Source organism: Marmota monax, unplaced genomic scaffold (assembly GCF_021218885.2).
Source record: "Marmota monax isolate L192 unplaced genomic scaffold, Marmota_monax_Labrador192_F-V1.1 WCK01_AAM20220418_F8-fsc00031, whole genome shotgun sequence".
NCBI lineage: Eukaryota > Metazoa > Chordata > Mammalia > Rodentia > Sciuridae > Marmota > Marmota monax.
The window spans coordinates 16,610,406-16,625,410 of record NW_026695197.1 but is presented as its reverse complement, the minus strand read 5'-3'; the positions used below and the strand labels follow the sequence as shown (position 1 = coordinate 16,625,410).

Below are 15,005 nucleotides of genomic sequence, written 5' to 3'. Positions count from 1 at the left end.
GAATAGAAATACAATTGATTTAGGTATATCGATCTTGAATTCTATAACTTCGCTGAATTCATCTGTTAGTTCTAACAGTTTTTAGTGACTTTCCTAATACATGATCCTACATCCGTGAATAGTTGTGATTTTACTTTTTCTTTTCAACCCGGATCCCTGTGTACTTCATTTGCCTCACTGCCTTTCCCCAAACCTCCAGTACCATGTTGGATGTGTGGAAGTGGTGAGAGAGGACACCCTTGTCCTATTCCTGATCTTGGGGGAGAGCATCCAGTCTTTCACCATTGGGTGGGATGTCACAGAAGAACTTCATGGGTTGAAGTTCCCTTTGTTTCTGTTTTGTCAATGACTTTTATTAAGAAAGGGTGTGAGATGTTGTCAAATGCTTTTTTTGCATGACCATGTGATTTTGTGTTTTTTAATTCTATTGGTATGATATAATACATTAATTAATTTTCAGAAGTCAAACCAATTTGCATCTCTGAGATAAATTCTATGTGGTCACAGTGCATAATTCTTTTTATATGTTGCTGGACATGGTTTGCTGGTATTTTGTTGAAGACTTTTACATCTGGATTCATAAAAGATATTGGTTTATAATTTTCTTTTCTTGCAATGTCTTTGTCAGTTTTGGTAACAGCATAATGGTCTTTGTCTTAGAAAGTAGCAGCAGATTTCCTATTCTGTTCAGAGCAAATGATGCCAGCATCATGAGTTGGGAAGTGTTGTTTGCTCTTCCATTTTGGCAAGAGTTTGAGAAGAATAGGTATTTTTCTTGTTTGCATTTATGGTAGAATTCAGTGGTAAAGGCTTCTGGGCATAGGCTTTTCTACGTGTGTAGTTTTTTGATTAGGGATTCAATCTTTTTGCTTGTTATAAGTCTATTCAGACTGTCTGATTCTTTTTGAGCCCATTTGGTGGATGTTTTTACTTTTGACCTACCTGTGTCTTTGAATCCAAAGTGTGTCCCTTGATAGATAATAGTCAGGTCCATTTTCCATCTTACAAATCACCGTATAATAAAGAGTTCAATTTTGTTATTGTTATTTGAATACTAACAGCTTTCAAGTTACATCACCTCATTTTTCCCTTTCTGCCTGATATCTAGGTGAGCTGATAAGAAAGCCTGGATCCTTTGTCCCTTGGCACTGGTGGAAGGTGGAAATCACATAAGCCCTGATCCAGGCATAGGAACTCCTGCCTTCATCTCGGCACCTAGTTTTCATAAAGCCCCAATCTCCCTGATGCCTCAAACTATTTTTGGACCTTCCTGGGAGCCTGTCAAGCTCTCCTAAAAACTCCTCATTGTGTGACTAGTACATCTTACTTTTGCTCTTGGCCCATGTGTACTTTCTCAGCTTTAATGTCCAAGCAAATCTGGGGTGGGCAGACCCATCCCGTCTCTGCAGGATGACCACCACACTCTGCCTTTTGATTAAAATGCTAAGTCCATTTACATTTAATGTAATTGTGGATACAGCAGGATTTATATCTACCATCTTGCTGTTTTCTGTATGTCCATGGTATTTCCTTTTCTGGTATTAAATAGATATTTTATAGAACATCGTTTTATCTTTCCTTGTTGTTTCTTTTACTATGTATTCTTTGAGTTATTTTCTTTGCCATTGCCCAGGAAATTACAATTAACATCTTAACTCAAAAAACAATTGAGTTCAGATTAATATCAACTTAATTTCAGTAGCATCCCCAAACTGCTACAAAAGAGGTTTGTTCCCTTCTCCTTTCTCTTGCACTGGTATTGTTGTGTAAATGGCGTCTTGACACATTTGGGGAGACAGGTGCACCTCCCCCATGGTGCCTTTTCAGTGTTGGAAAAGGTCATTGTCCTTCCCGCTGTGACTGCATTTGGTGACTTTCTCTCTTCTTCACTTCCTGGCATGTCCTCAGTGCTGGAGGGTTCTGAAGAGAAGGGGAAGTCTCAGTTAGGGTTCATAAGGTAAAAGCCATCTTCCTTCAGAGGACAGGACTCATATGAATTGGAGAACATCCTAAAGGTTTCCTGGATCCAGTGAATTAAGGGCCAAAATGTTTGGACCAGAACCATCCCTGAACACTGGCCAGTTCCATCAGAGTCCCCTGAGGGAGTCACAAACAATTCAGTTTTAGGAGTCCTATCTTTGAAAATCAAGGGCCTCAGGAATCTGAATTCTTATGAAAGTTTTTCAGGGATTCCGATGTTTGGCCGGGATTGGGTCTCTCTGGTGTGTTGAGGCCAAGGGTCTTGGGGATGAGCTGGCTCTTGCCTGGTTCATTGCAGCAGGACTTAGATAGCTGTGGATGAGGAGCAATCTCAGCCCAGGTGAGAGCCGGGAGGAGAGAAGGAGGCAGAGCTTAGAACCGGGTGCTGGGCTTGTCAGCCAATGGAACCTCTCTCCCTCCCTCTCTTCCTGCCAGTGGTCCGGTACCGAGTGACTGTATGCACAGGGGAACTCGAAGGTGCGGGAACTGATGCCAACGTCTATCTCTGCCTTTATGGTGATGTGGGGGACACCGGGGAGCGGCTGCTGTATAACTGCAGGAATAACACCGACCTCTTTGAGAAGGGCAGTGTAAGTTGCCTCCCCTCCCCTCCGGACCTGGTTTCCCTTCTTTTATCTTCCCCACTCTTTTTTTTTTGGTACCAGGGATTCAACCCAGAGGCACTCAACCACTGAGCCACATCCCAGCCCTATTTTGTATTTTATTTAGAGACAGGGTCTCACTGAGTTGCTAGGTGCCTTGCTTTTACTGCGGCTGGGTCTGAACCTATGGTCCTCCTGCCTCAGCCTCCTGAACTGCTGGGATTACAGGTGTGCACTGTTGGACCTGGCTACCCTGCTCTTTTAAAATAGAGTTAATGACTTCAGCCACCAAATAGCCTCTCTCTGAATGGGGAAAATGGGGGACTGGGGAGTCCTGGCAGGAGCCAAGCAGTGCCTGGCTTATTTGGTCCCTGAGCATTTGTCCAGCTGTGATTCACTAACATGATGACACCTACCAAGCTCCTAGGACGATGCAGCTAGGACCTGGAGAGCCACCCTAGAGGCTATGGTCCCCTCCTCACCCCTGAGCTTTGAGAAGAGGGGAGGGAGAGCAGTATCTTTCTTACCTCCAGAAAGGACAGGGAGAAGGATTCTGGGTCTCTGTATGTCACTAGTGAACTCAGGCTGGGGGAAAGTCGGGCATCTAAGGCCAACACGGAAACTCTACATCTCCACTAAGACTACTGGGGGCATCTCGTTCAAAGTCCTTTGTGAAAAAGAAACCAAGAAAGCCACTAGGCATGGGAGTGGGAGAACAGGGCTCTGCTCCCAACCTTTTTACAACTGTTGTAAGTATTCCCTGTCACCCCACGCACCCAGTGGGTTTACTGGGGAGGGCTTATGAAGCAGTGGGGAAAGAGGCAGGCAGGTAGGGGGCAAACAAGCCGTGAGCCAACCACTCCATTCCTCTGTGCCTCCTTTTCCTCCTTCTAAAATGAGGCAAAGGATTCCTACCTGTGGCTGGCCTTGTGAGGTTAGGGATGGCTGTTGTAATGCCCCTCATACCTGCCCCATAGCACACAGTAGATGCTCAGTAAAATCATTGCTGCAGATAAAGTTAGGCTCTAGTGAGCTCACAGGTAAAGGGGCAACTGCAGAAGCCTTCACCCTGTCTCCTTCCTCTGCCACCCCTTCCTTGGTGAGTGTCAGTCAGCTTTCCATGGCTGTGACAAAATACCAGACAGAAATCCATTTAAAACAAGAAGGATGTATTTTGGCTCATAGTTTCAGAGGTTTCAATCCATGGTTGTGTGGCGCTATTGTTATGGGCCTGTGATGAGGCAGAGCATCATGGCGGGGAACCTGTGGTAGGGCAATGCTGCTTACTTCAGGTGGCTGGGAAGAGAGGAGAATCCAGGGACAAAATATGTCCTTTAAGGCACGCCCCCAGTGACCTATCTCTTCCCACTAGGCCCCGTCTCCTAAGATTTCTACCATCTCCCAACAGCACCACTGCTGGGGACCATGTCTTCAACGCACAAGGCTTTGGGAACATTCCAGACCCCAACTATAACAGTCAGGACAGGATGGACCCTGGGAGGAGCGTGGAGGCCTGTTGTGAGGCCAGTCCAAGTTGGCTTAGTTCTTAGATCTTGGCTATGGGCATGGATCCTCTGAGCAGGATGTTGCGGGGGGGGGGGGGGCCCAGGGCATCTGGGGAGAGGAGGTGGGCTGCCTTGCAGTCTTACATTTTTCTCTCCTTCCCGCCCACCCACATTTTTCTCCACTCTTCTCCTCCTACATCTTCTGACATCTCTGTCCGTAACTCCCACGTATCCTCCTCTAGACCTAAAAACTCTTCATTCCCTTTATTGTTGCTGTCTCGGTGGCAGGAAAGACTTCAAAATCGGCCAGACCACTTGGTCTCCCAATCAGTTCTAACCATCCCCCTCTTTAGAGTAGCTAGTGACTGATAACAGCTTTACATATTTGTATTCCTAGGGGAAGCTGCCTTTTAAAAAGAGATTGTAGGGAATGGCCATGATTTAGCCAAAAAAAAAAAAATCAGATTTTGGTTGTAGGGAACTTGACATTGTACAATAGTTTCAGCAGGAGAAATTGGGAGAGGGGTGAAGTCTGTTCTCCACCTCTGAAAGACCAGTAAGCCGACCTGTCAGCTCTGCCTTCTCTAATTTCTGGGTGTGTGTCTCCCTTTGGTGTTTGGTCCTGGGTAGCCACCATCCAACTGATCCCAACTGACCCGGCTGTCCTTCCCTTCTTGAAGGCCGATGAGTTCACCATCGAGTCTGTCACCATGAGGAAGGTGAGGCGGGTGAGGATCAGACACGACGGCAAGGGCCCAGGGAGTGGCTGGTACCTGGAACGGGTGCTGCTGAGAGAGGAGGGGCAGCCTGAGAGTGACAACGTGGAGTTCCCGTGTCTCAGGTACCTGGGTCCCATCTGCTCGCGTTTTCTCCAGCTTAGGCTCTGCTCCGTGAGTGTGGAGGGGACCCAACGCTACTGCCAGGACCAGGGAGCAAATCAGTGGCTTAAGGCTGTCGTGGGGGGAAGAGTCCCACATCCCACCCACCACTGCGGGGGGCAGGGTGTCCAGGTGCACTTCTAATTTGCTCCATTTAAGTATCAAATGTTGATATTTTCTTATAATACAAGTTGACAATCTCTGAATTTAAATGAGAGCTACTGCAAAGAATTAGTTGTGTGCTGACTTAAGGTTTTGAATTTAAGGTGTGCTTTTGTTTAAATAGCCTTCCGACCGCATCTTTTCCCAGTTGACATCTTTTCAAGTTATCTCGCTTGTCGGCATTTCCTTTCCGCAGCTTGTGAGCCAGTAAAGCTTCTTTTCCCGTTTTCTTTTTCTGAAGCATTTGGATTTCTTACATAGCCACTTGGGTTCCTGTTGACTTCCAGAAGTCTCTGAGGCAAGGTGGTCCTTTGCATTCTCCTGGAGCCATGGCAGGAGGTGCACCCAGTAGGATTAGCTTGGGGCCTGATCCTCCAAGCTGCCTGTCTCCTCAGCTGATCTGCCAGGATCAGGAAGCATTGAACTAGGGCAGGTGTGTGTGTGTGTGTGTGTGTATGCATGCGTGCACGCACGCCCGCGCACACTCACACCCAGGAGAAGAGTAATGAAGCCCCCAACAGAATGACTTATTCATTTAGCAACATCTCACTGTGAAACTGGGCTGGAGCATTTGAAGCCAAAAGGAAACTGCATTTTTTTAAAAAAAATATCTATTTATATACTGCAAATATTTAGGTAGAAATGAAATGACGAGTCATGGTTTCCTTTTACCATTGGGAGAGGCTGGGGATGGATCAATGGAGAGAGAAGAGAAAGCTGATGGGATTTCCCGTGGGGGGCTGTGGGGGGGTGTGGGGGGGTGTAGGGGGTGTGTGTGGGGGGAGGCCCGCTGGCCTTCCGTCCTTCCCCTCTGCAAATGTGTGGCCAGGTGCTCCTAGCCTTTTCTCCTCTGCAGACTCCATGGCTATGGGAGTTGCCAGAGTGACCTCAGCCTGACAAACAGAAAGGGAGGTCCCGTGGATCAATTTAGGGGACTCTAGCTGGCAGGTCTGTGTCCCCAAATGCCCCTTATCTATGCTCAGGTTTCCTTCATGAATCTTCCTGTCTTGGACTTTCCTGTTTCTCTAGTGCTCTGGGATCATAGCACCAAGGTCCATGGAAGTGCAATAGCCGAGCTGCCCTCTGGCATTATAGGGTTAGCTCAGAGCCACCTGACCACAAGGTCCCAAGGGAATGGAAGACCATGAGATTGGGGAGGGAGGTTGAGAGAGAAGGGATGGCAGAGACCGCAGTGTTGCCTCTGTTGTCCCTGAGACAAGGTGGCACACGAGCAGAGAAGACGACAGTTCCCAGTGGCCCAAGGTCCACATCAGAAGGGCTAGGGGGTAGCAATGCCCCCACTTCCTTCCGGGACTTTGTGGCCCAGGAATTGCATCTCTCCGGAGTGCACTAGAGGTGGGCTGTGAAATAAATACCAAGACATAAAGTTAGATGCTTTTTTGGTCAAGAGCCAATGTGTTGGTTTCCAAATACCCCCAGAGAACACTGAGGCTGTCTATTCTGCTGCCATGAGCCCCAGATCGCCAACCAGACTGGGCTCCCTGGGCACTGGGGAAGGCACTTTCCAGGTGGGTAGTCCAATGACGCAGAGAGCTGGGCCATGGCTCACTGTGTCATAGTGATGCGTGACAGCTGTCAAACCCCACAGGGCACAGACCCAGCTTCTTCGCAAAGGCAAATCTCACCCTTGAAGATGCAGATCCAGCCACCTCCCCTTGAGCCCACCCCCTCCTCTAACTCCTCTAGCACTCACCTGCTCCAGCACCCTCTTTACCTTAGTCCCCAGTGCTGCGCGCAGCCCATCCTGTCTCCTTAGCCCATGCAGGCTCTCCACAGCCTGGGCTGGGTCTTGTTTGTCTCAGTGTCCTGCCTTCTCCCAGCTCAGAGCTCTTAGCACAGGGCTAGGCACACAGAACCCTCTCAGAAAAAGAGGTGGGGGTTTTCTGAGGATAACAATGCCTTTTTTACTGTGAGTGTCAAGGGCCTACATCCTGTGGCCATTGCCTCCCGGCTTCATCGGCCTGCACGCAGCCCCCACTCGCCGCATCCCGTCCACGTGGGCCTCTGTCAGCTCCCCATTTCATCAGGACACGCTGATCCCTTTGGGATGCTCCTCCTCCTCCTTCTCCTGGCGCACTCACCGCCCTCCTTCTGGTCTCAGCCACATCCAGCTGGCACCTGCTCCAGGAAGACCTCCTTCGCCAGTCTGGGGGGGATGCTGTCTCTGTTGGGAGCCCCTCTGGACCCACTTTCCTTTGCTCAACTCAAAGCTCTGGCCTCCCTGGCAACTGGTGTGATGGCTGGGGCGTCTGCCTGCCCCTCTCAAAGCACTGACCTCGTCCTATTTGCCCACCAGGTGGCTGGACAAGGATAAGGATGATGGGCAGCTGGTCCGAGAGTTGCTGCCCAGTGACAGCAACGCCACACTCAAGAGTGAGTTGTCCTCATGACTGGGCGGTGGGTGTGCCTTGGCAGGATGGGTGCCCTCCTCTAGCTGGGCAGAAGTGAGCCCTTCGAGAGAACATTTCAAGGAGGCAGCGTTGGGGAGGTGGAGAGGAGTGGCCATGAGGGAGGGGCTGGAAATGCCTGGCATGTCCTTTGGTGCTGTCCCTTTGTGGCCACAGGTGTGAGGCCCTAAATGCATTTGGGTGAACAGAATAGCGAGATCAATTACACCAGCTAATGTGCCCTGGCCATGCCCTGGAGAGGAGAGTCACATTTTGAAGGGACTACAGATGAAGACTGAGTTCACAACTGTTTCCTCCCAGAGGCCTTAGGGTTTTCCTCACTGGTGATATTCCTTCAAGTGCTGGGGTTTCATCATGGGCTCAAGACAACATTTGAAAGAACCTTATCCCTGAATCCTAACAATAGCAACACCTCCTGGTTATTATTTCTGTCTCATTTGCAATATCCCCAAAGGAAGGTGGAACTGATGCTATTTGTTCTTTGTATGGGGTACTGAAGTCTGGAGGAGCTAGAGGTTTATATCTGACCTTTCCTAAGGCCAGATCAGAAAGTTGGAACCAGAGTGTCCAGTGTCTGGGCTCAGAATTACAGGACTTAAGAGACCCTCGACTGTGGTAGGGGACACTCCCACCCCCTGTCCACCAGGCCTATAGTCAGGGATGGAGCTGGCCCGAGTGCCCAGGGTGAAGCTGTCTTATATCACTGCTCTTCCCCCTCCAGCAGCCTCCTGTCCTGCCCTGTGGACAGGCCCTCAGCCTCCTGCTTTCCCAGACAGAGTCTTTGATAGGGTTTAGATGGAACCTGGCATAAGGAAGAGCTCTTCTAGTTCCTGGTACAGCTTTAAGCAAGGACAAGTGCACTTGGATGTTCCTAGTGGACTGGTCTGGACCAGGCCTGGCCATGCTGCAGGGCTGGCCCCCAGAAAGTTGGGCTCAGCTCTCTTTCTCCGACCCTGTTTTCCCAGTGGGAAGACCCCAAGTCTTGAGTGGCAGGCCTTGGAGATGGTTTCATTTATCCTCAGTGCTGCTTCTCCTTTCCCAAGACACACCTGGAGCACACCTGGAGAACTTTGGATCTTGGCTCCTGTTATCCTAGGACTCACCTTTTCCTTGGGTGTTTTATCCTTGCACACAGGCAATGCAGACCTTTCTGGGTGATAAAACAAAGTCACATCCACATGGGTCCAGTTAAGAGCAGGGGGCTTTATTTAGGTCCATAGCAAGATTTCACTCCAGGTTGGTGACTTCTTAAATGTCACCATCTTGCACCAAACATATGACCTCTGAGCCTCCAGTTCCTTGCCCAGGAAACTGGGATGAGCATCCCTAGCCATAATGCTGTGTGCCTGGTGTGCTCAACACTGTCAGATGATGCACCCTTTGCCTTGGTTTCCTCATCCATCAGAGGAGATGCTGGGCCACGTGATTGCTGGACATCCTTTTGTCTTCAGTTTTGGTGCTCTGGCCTGTGGTTTGCAATTTCCTTTCCTGTTCTCAGCATTTACCCCTCTGGAGCAGGCAGGGAACCTATTAAATTCTGATATTGCAGATGAGGGGGCTCCACAGAGATGAAGGGAGCTCCTGCCCCGAGTCACAGGACCTGGGTTCTTGACTCACAGCCCATGTCTCCCCCAACCACAGACTTCCATTCTGTCCCAGGGGCCCTGCTCCTTGCCCTGTGACCTGCACTAACCTCCCCTCTCTCTCCCTCTGCCTTGAACTGCTCAGATTTTCGTTATCACATCAGCGTGAAGACTGGGGACGTCTCTGGAGCCAGCACAGATTCCAAGGTCTACATCAAACTCTATGGGGATAAATCCGACACCATCAAGCAAGTTCTTCTCGTCTCTGACAATAACCTCAAAGACTATTTTGAACGTGGCCGGGTGGACGAATTTACCCTGGAGACCCTGAACATTGGGACTGTAAGTGTCCTTCCCAAGGTTGTGTGACATCATCCCACCCATTCTGCACATGATCACATAGGAATCTACATGCATGTACATGTACACACTCCTGCACACATGGATGAGCCTGTTTTGAAGGAAAAGAGTTGTTAACTTGGGGATTGTTAATGAGGGATGCTGTTTTTCAGATATGACCTAGAGCTTCTGAAGATCTGTGAACAGTGGCTAAGCTCCCAGGGCCTCACAGAGGGTGGAATTTTAGTAGCTTTACCGCCCCCCAACATTTTACCTATAGGGCCAGAATCAGTGCACCTGGAGAGGGGATATCGGGTTCAGAGAAGGAAAGGAGAAAAAGAAATATTTAAAGGAGATCCTGAAAATACTTCCCAGCGCCAGGCCTGAGTGTGCACTGGAATTGTTTCAGTGGACAATTCCAGGTCACCCCTGAGGGATGCTGTCTTAGGGGGTGGGATCCAAGAGTCTCCCTTTCTCAAGGTTCCAGGTGGCCCTGCTGTAGGAGATCTGAGCACTTCATCAAAGATAAACAAAGCCCGCCACTAGAGTGGTGAGGCCACTTCAATCAGTGTATCCTGCTGCATCGGGGAAAGAGGGCATGCCAGCTGAACCCAACTTTGATGTGGCAGAGGTTTCCAAGGCAGGGAATGGGAGGAGGGTGAACAGCGATTCAGAGTCGGGGCAGTGAGGAATCACAGGGGTAAGGGGAGGTTGGACTCTGAAAGGGTTTCATCTGGAATGTCTCCCAAAAGCTCTGTGTTGAAAGCCTGGTCCCCAGTGCAGCCATGTTCAGAGGCAAAGACTGGATCATAAGGACTCTGACCTCATCAGTGGATCAATCCATTTGATGGATAATAATTTGAACAGATTGACTAAGAGGTGGTGAAAACGATAGGCAGATGGGGGTGTGGCTGGAAAGTAGGTCATGGGGCCATGGCCTTGGGGGCTCTATCTGCCCCGACCCCTTTCTGTGTCACTTTCTCTGCCTCCTGGCTGCCGTGAGCACAGTGGATTTCCTCTGCCATGCTCTTGTGCCATGATATTGCTGCCCTGGAGCCAGCCAACTATGGACAGAATCTCCGAAATTACCAGCCAAAATGATTCTTTCATCTTCTGAGTTGTTTTCATCAGGTGTTTGGTCACAGCAATGAAAAGCTGAGGATCACAGACCACAGGACACCCATCTGGGACTGCTCACTGGCACCTATCCTAGTTAGGTTCTACCCTCCCAGCACCTGAACTCAGGACCACCTGCAGGTCCAGCTAGAACCCAGAGCGTATTCTTTTGGCAGTCTCAGGTTTTCTCAGGCAGGCATTTTAAGGGCAGTAGGGTCATCCTAGGAATGTAGCCTCAAGCTCTTAGAAACTGTGCTAGTGTTTTGTTTAAGTCAAAGTTGGGGCTTAGCCAAGAAAGATCTGAGTAGCCTGGCTAGGGGTTGGTCAAGGTGAGACTCTGTACTTGACCCGGAGAAACAAAGATCTAAACCCTGAACTCGACCACTGGCCACAGCCCCCAAAATGTCTGTGTGGGTATATGTGTTGCACCTGCTGCTCGCAGGGGGCTGCATGGTGGGAACTGAGGTAGTGACAAGCTCTCTGCTTCCCTGCCCTGTGCCTCTCTGTGGAGCACCCTGTTTCTAGAATTTTCTCCTCCCATCAACACACACTCTGGGGAACAGTCTCATATCATTTATCTCTTGAGGTTAATGAACTTCAATCTAGGTTTTCCTTGATCAAAAATTATTTACATTTTAAGTTGAATCAATAACTGTAGAGTGGCAGCAGCCAACAGATCAATGAAACATGGGGGTGGGTGGGAAGGGAGGTAGTGGGAGGGCATGTGGACCCGGCCTTGTATTGCCAAAACCCCCTCAGTGTGGCCAAGAAGCTGGGTACTGAGTCCCATCTGCCAACTGCCTGGTCAGGGGCCCAGCATGCCCCGGCCACTTAACTTCGTTTACATCGGTTTTCTGATTTTCAACATTAGCGTTAGAAGTGCTCAGTATGCCACTGAACAATCACTCTACCTCAAGGGCGAGGTGCTGTAGGATTGAATGACAGTCCCTGCCCTTGGGGAGCTTCCAGGCATATCAGATAGAAGACACAGCCTTGCCTTGAGTTTTTCAGTCTATGTTTTCCAGGGACATTCATGGTCCCACCCCACAGGAAAACAATGAGACTCCTGTGTCCCTTGGCAGGCACCCAGGGGGACCTCAGACCTTGTAAACAGCTGGTTTCCTTCTGACAAGCAGGGGACGGGGCTTCATGCACTAGCATGTGATAATGGTTCCGTTACCAGCTGGAGAGACTCTTAGTATCTGGGAGAGCAAGAAGCAAAGCCTGCACAGACACTTTAAAATCTGCCCCTTTGGCACAAGACATGGCAGAGAGAATCTCAGGGCAAGAAGGGTTCTTAAAGACCATCAGATAATTCCACAAAACATAAAAGCAATCAGAACACTGATCCCTGTCACCTGCATGCAAAGATGTTAACAAATGGCAAAGCAATTGGCTAGAGAGGGACAGTCTCCCTGAGAACAAGCTGGAGGAGGGGATGGGGGTCCCAGGCAGGAGGGGAGACTCCCTGGTCCCCCAGCTGGCAGATGGCAGGTGGCCCTTTGGGCCAGGACTCTCTCTGCCTGTCCTGGGAGCCTCCCTCTTCCGAGGAGCTGGAGATCCCAGCTGAGGGGAGAGAGCGAGGGAGGCTGGGAAGTTTGCACATCCTGCTCCTGGTGCACCCTCACTGGGGTCTCCTTCCAGATCAACCGGCTGGTCATTGGGCACGACAGCACGGGCATGCACGCAGGCTGGTTCCTGGGCAGCGTCCAGATCCGCGTGCCTCGCCAAGGCAAGAAGTACACCTTCCCTGCCAACCGCTGGCTGGACAAGAACCAGGCGGATGGGCGCCTGGAGGTGGAGCTTTACCCCAGTGAGGTCGTGGAGATCCAGAAATGTATGCAAGAGGCTGGCGGGACCCGCAGTGTGGACCCCTGCGTGCTGAGGCTGGGGAAGGAGGGCGGACCCTGGGCAGCTGGGTCTTGTCTCCAACTGGTGGGGAGAGGGGAGTTCTGTGGGGGAGATGATGGGTCTTCCGATTGCCTCCGGAACCCTGGTTCTGGGAGGCAGTAAGGGCGTATTTTACAGATGGGGAAACTGAGGACTCCACAGATGGAATTTTTTTTTTCTGGGATAAAGGCAGCAAATGATATTATCTGGAAAATGCACATTCTCAGCCCTGTGGAGAAGAGTTTGAGGCATAGTCCGTGTCCTGCCCTGGGAGGACTGGCTGAGCAGATAAGACAGCTCACTCATTTATTCAGGAGCTATCTATTGAAGCTGCTCTGAGCCAGCCCTGCTCTGGGCTTTGTGGAGGCAGCAGAGAGCAAAACAGAAAAAAACTCCTGTCCTCACGGGCTCTACGTCACACCCCCGTGGCAATAAATAGAAAAGATAAAGCAGCAGAGCTCTGAGGAAAATGAAGCAGGGTGAGGGGTTTGCAGTGGAGTGGGTGGAGGGGCATCTTGGACAGGGTGGTAACGGGGAAGTTCAAGGTGATCTGGTCTCCATTGCATTTCATGTGAGCCCCAGAGCATGGTAGGTCAGAGACTCCTGAAGGTGTCTAGAGGGGTGGGGAGACAGTGGGACCAAATTCTGTCAGGGGAAGGTCCCTCCCTCCCCTGTCTACCTCCACCCCGAGAGCAGCTGCCCTCGGCTCACACCCACAGGCACCCCCCACCCTGGAAAGAGCCCCGCCCCAAGTCAGCTCTTCCCTTGCCAGGACCTTTGGTATCTTCCTGTGCACCTCACCTCCCCAACCTACCCCAAAGTTCTCCAAAAGCTGTACCATACACATGTGCTTCTCCATGGCACCTGGCGATGTAAGAATGGGCCCCTTTCCTCTTTTATGAATTAAAACTTAATTTCCAATACAGCAGTCCGGGCACTAGCCAAGGACATAAAGATTTAGAAGCAACAACAACAATAGCACAGGGGTGGTCGAGCACTCGCCTAGTGCAAGATGGGGATGATCATACTTCCTCATAGTGCTAGGGATAGGTTAGATAAGATGGTGCTGTGAAGCAGGAGACACGTGACACAGACTCGGGGAATGTTTGTTTTGTGACTACCGTCATTGCTATTACTAAATTCCCCTTTCTCCCACATTTGCCTTCTCAGTGGTCCACTATGAGGTTGACATTTGGACAGGGGATGTGGGTGGCGCAGGTACCACTGCCCGAGTCTACTTGCAGATTTACGGCGAGGAAGGCAAGACTGAGGTGCTCTTCCTCTCCAGCCGCTCCAAGGCTTTTGATCGGGCATCCAAGGACACGTTCCAGGTGTGTGGGGTGAGCAGCGGGGGTGCCCATGGAGGTCTACTGGACACCGAGATACTTCCCTGGCTGTTCTTATTTCCCCAGCCACATCCACTCAGAACAGCTGCCTGTCTTCAGCTGAGTGGGAGATGCTGCTTGGAAAACAGATTGCACTAGGATTCCTTCAGCTTCCTGGGGAGGGGGGGGGGTTCCCTGGGGACAGTGAAGCAGAGCGTAGTTTTTTGGACTGGGCTCAGTCAAGTTTTACCTTGTGACTTGGACAGGAACCCCCTCTCCAGGCCTGAGTTTTGGGCCTATAATGAAGGGATTGAGCTAAATCAGGGGTTATTTTTGGTCTCAGGTCGAATTCAGGTGTGAGGAACTTTAAGAAAAAGGTCCTGGCCAAGCTGGAACTAGGCCAGAGTCACAGGTGTCTGGCACATTGGAGCTGGAGAGGCCTCGTTGAGTCAAATGCCCTCATATGCTTCTGAGCAGGCCCAAGTATTTGACCTGAGTCTCAACTTCCTCCTTAGTTAAAACCTAGCTCTGTAATGCCTGCCTGGCTGGCTTCAAGGTCCCTGTAATGATCAGTGTTGGGGAAGGCACTCAGGAAACTGGCCAGTGATGGAGATGTGACTGAGCAGTGCATCCTCTAGGGGCCAGCTGGCTAGGTGTGGGGGAGCAGGCACAGTTGAAAGGGCAGATGGGAGGGGGAACAGACAGCCCTCCATGGGGAGGGTGGTCACAGGTTGCTATGAGTAGGCAAGTGCTGGAGAGGAGAACTATTGTACTCAAGGCATGACTTACCAGGCCTAGTGCCCATTCCCAAGTTAGTAGAAAAGAATAAATTCTGCGTGCCCTGGACTCCATCTTGGCTGGTAGTTTTTTCACAAAGATGGTTTGGCCAATTGTGAGTTCATGAGCAGGAGGTCAGGGGACTTGCAGTCTCCTCTAGGCCTAGAACTCAATAGTAGGACACTGGGTGACCATGAGGCAGTCCTATAGGCCTTGGTTTTCCCTGGCACTCAAGTGGAATAACTGGGGGAACCAGGCTTTGAGGGGGGTCAAACGCCCAGCCAGGGGCTTTTCAGCATCAGGGTACCTAGGAGGAGCTGGACTAGCAAAGACCCATGTGAGCCTCTCCCTGGAGCCTGTAGGGACCAGACCTCGTCTTATGCAGGTCCTTCCTGAGAGCATGTGGTTCAAGACAGAGT

The 15,005-nt window shown here is 50.4% G+C and overlaps 1 protein-coding gene across 3 annotated transcripts in view; it reads left to right on the top strand.

Moving 5' to 3' along the window:
• Positions 1-15,005, top strand: part of Loxhd1 (lipoxygenase homology PLAT domains 1) — a 135,267-nt gene that overhangs the window by 54,769 nt on the left and 65,493 nt on the right. For all 3 annotated transcript variants that reach the window (XM_046428446.1, XM_046428445.1, XM_046428444.1), the window contains exons 13-18: positions 2,416-2,570; positions 4,768-4,928; positions 7,445-7,521; positions 9,285-9,481; positions 12,239-12,431; positions 13,655-13,815. In XM_046428446.1, coding sequence (XP_046284402.1) covers positions 2,416-2,570; positions 4,768-4,928; positions 7,445-7,521; positions 9,285-9,481; positions 12,239-12,431; positions 13,655-13,815 — 944 coding nt within the window. The remainder of the gene's footprint in view (positions 1-2,415; positions 2,571-4,767; positions 4,929-7,444; positions 7,522-9,284; positions 9,482-12,238; positions 12,432-13,654; positions 13,816-15,005) is intronic.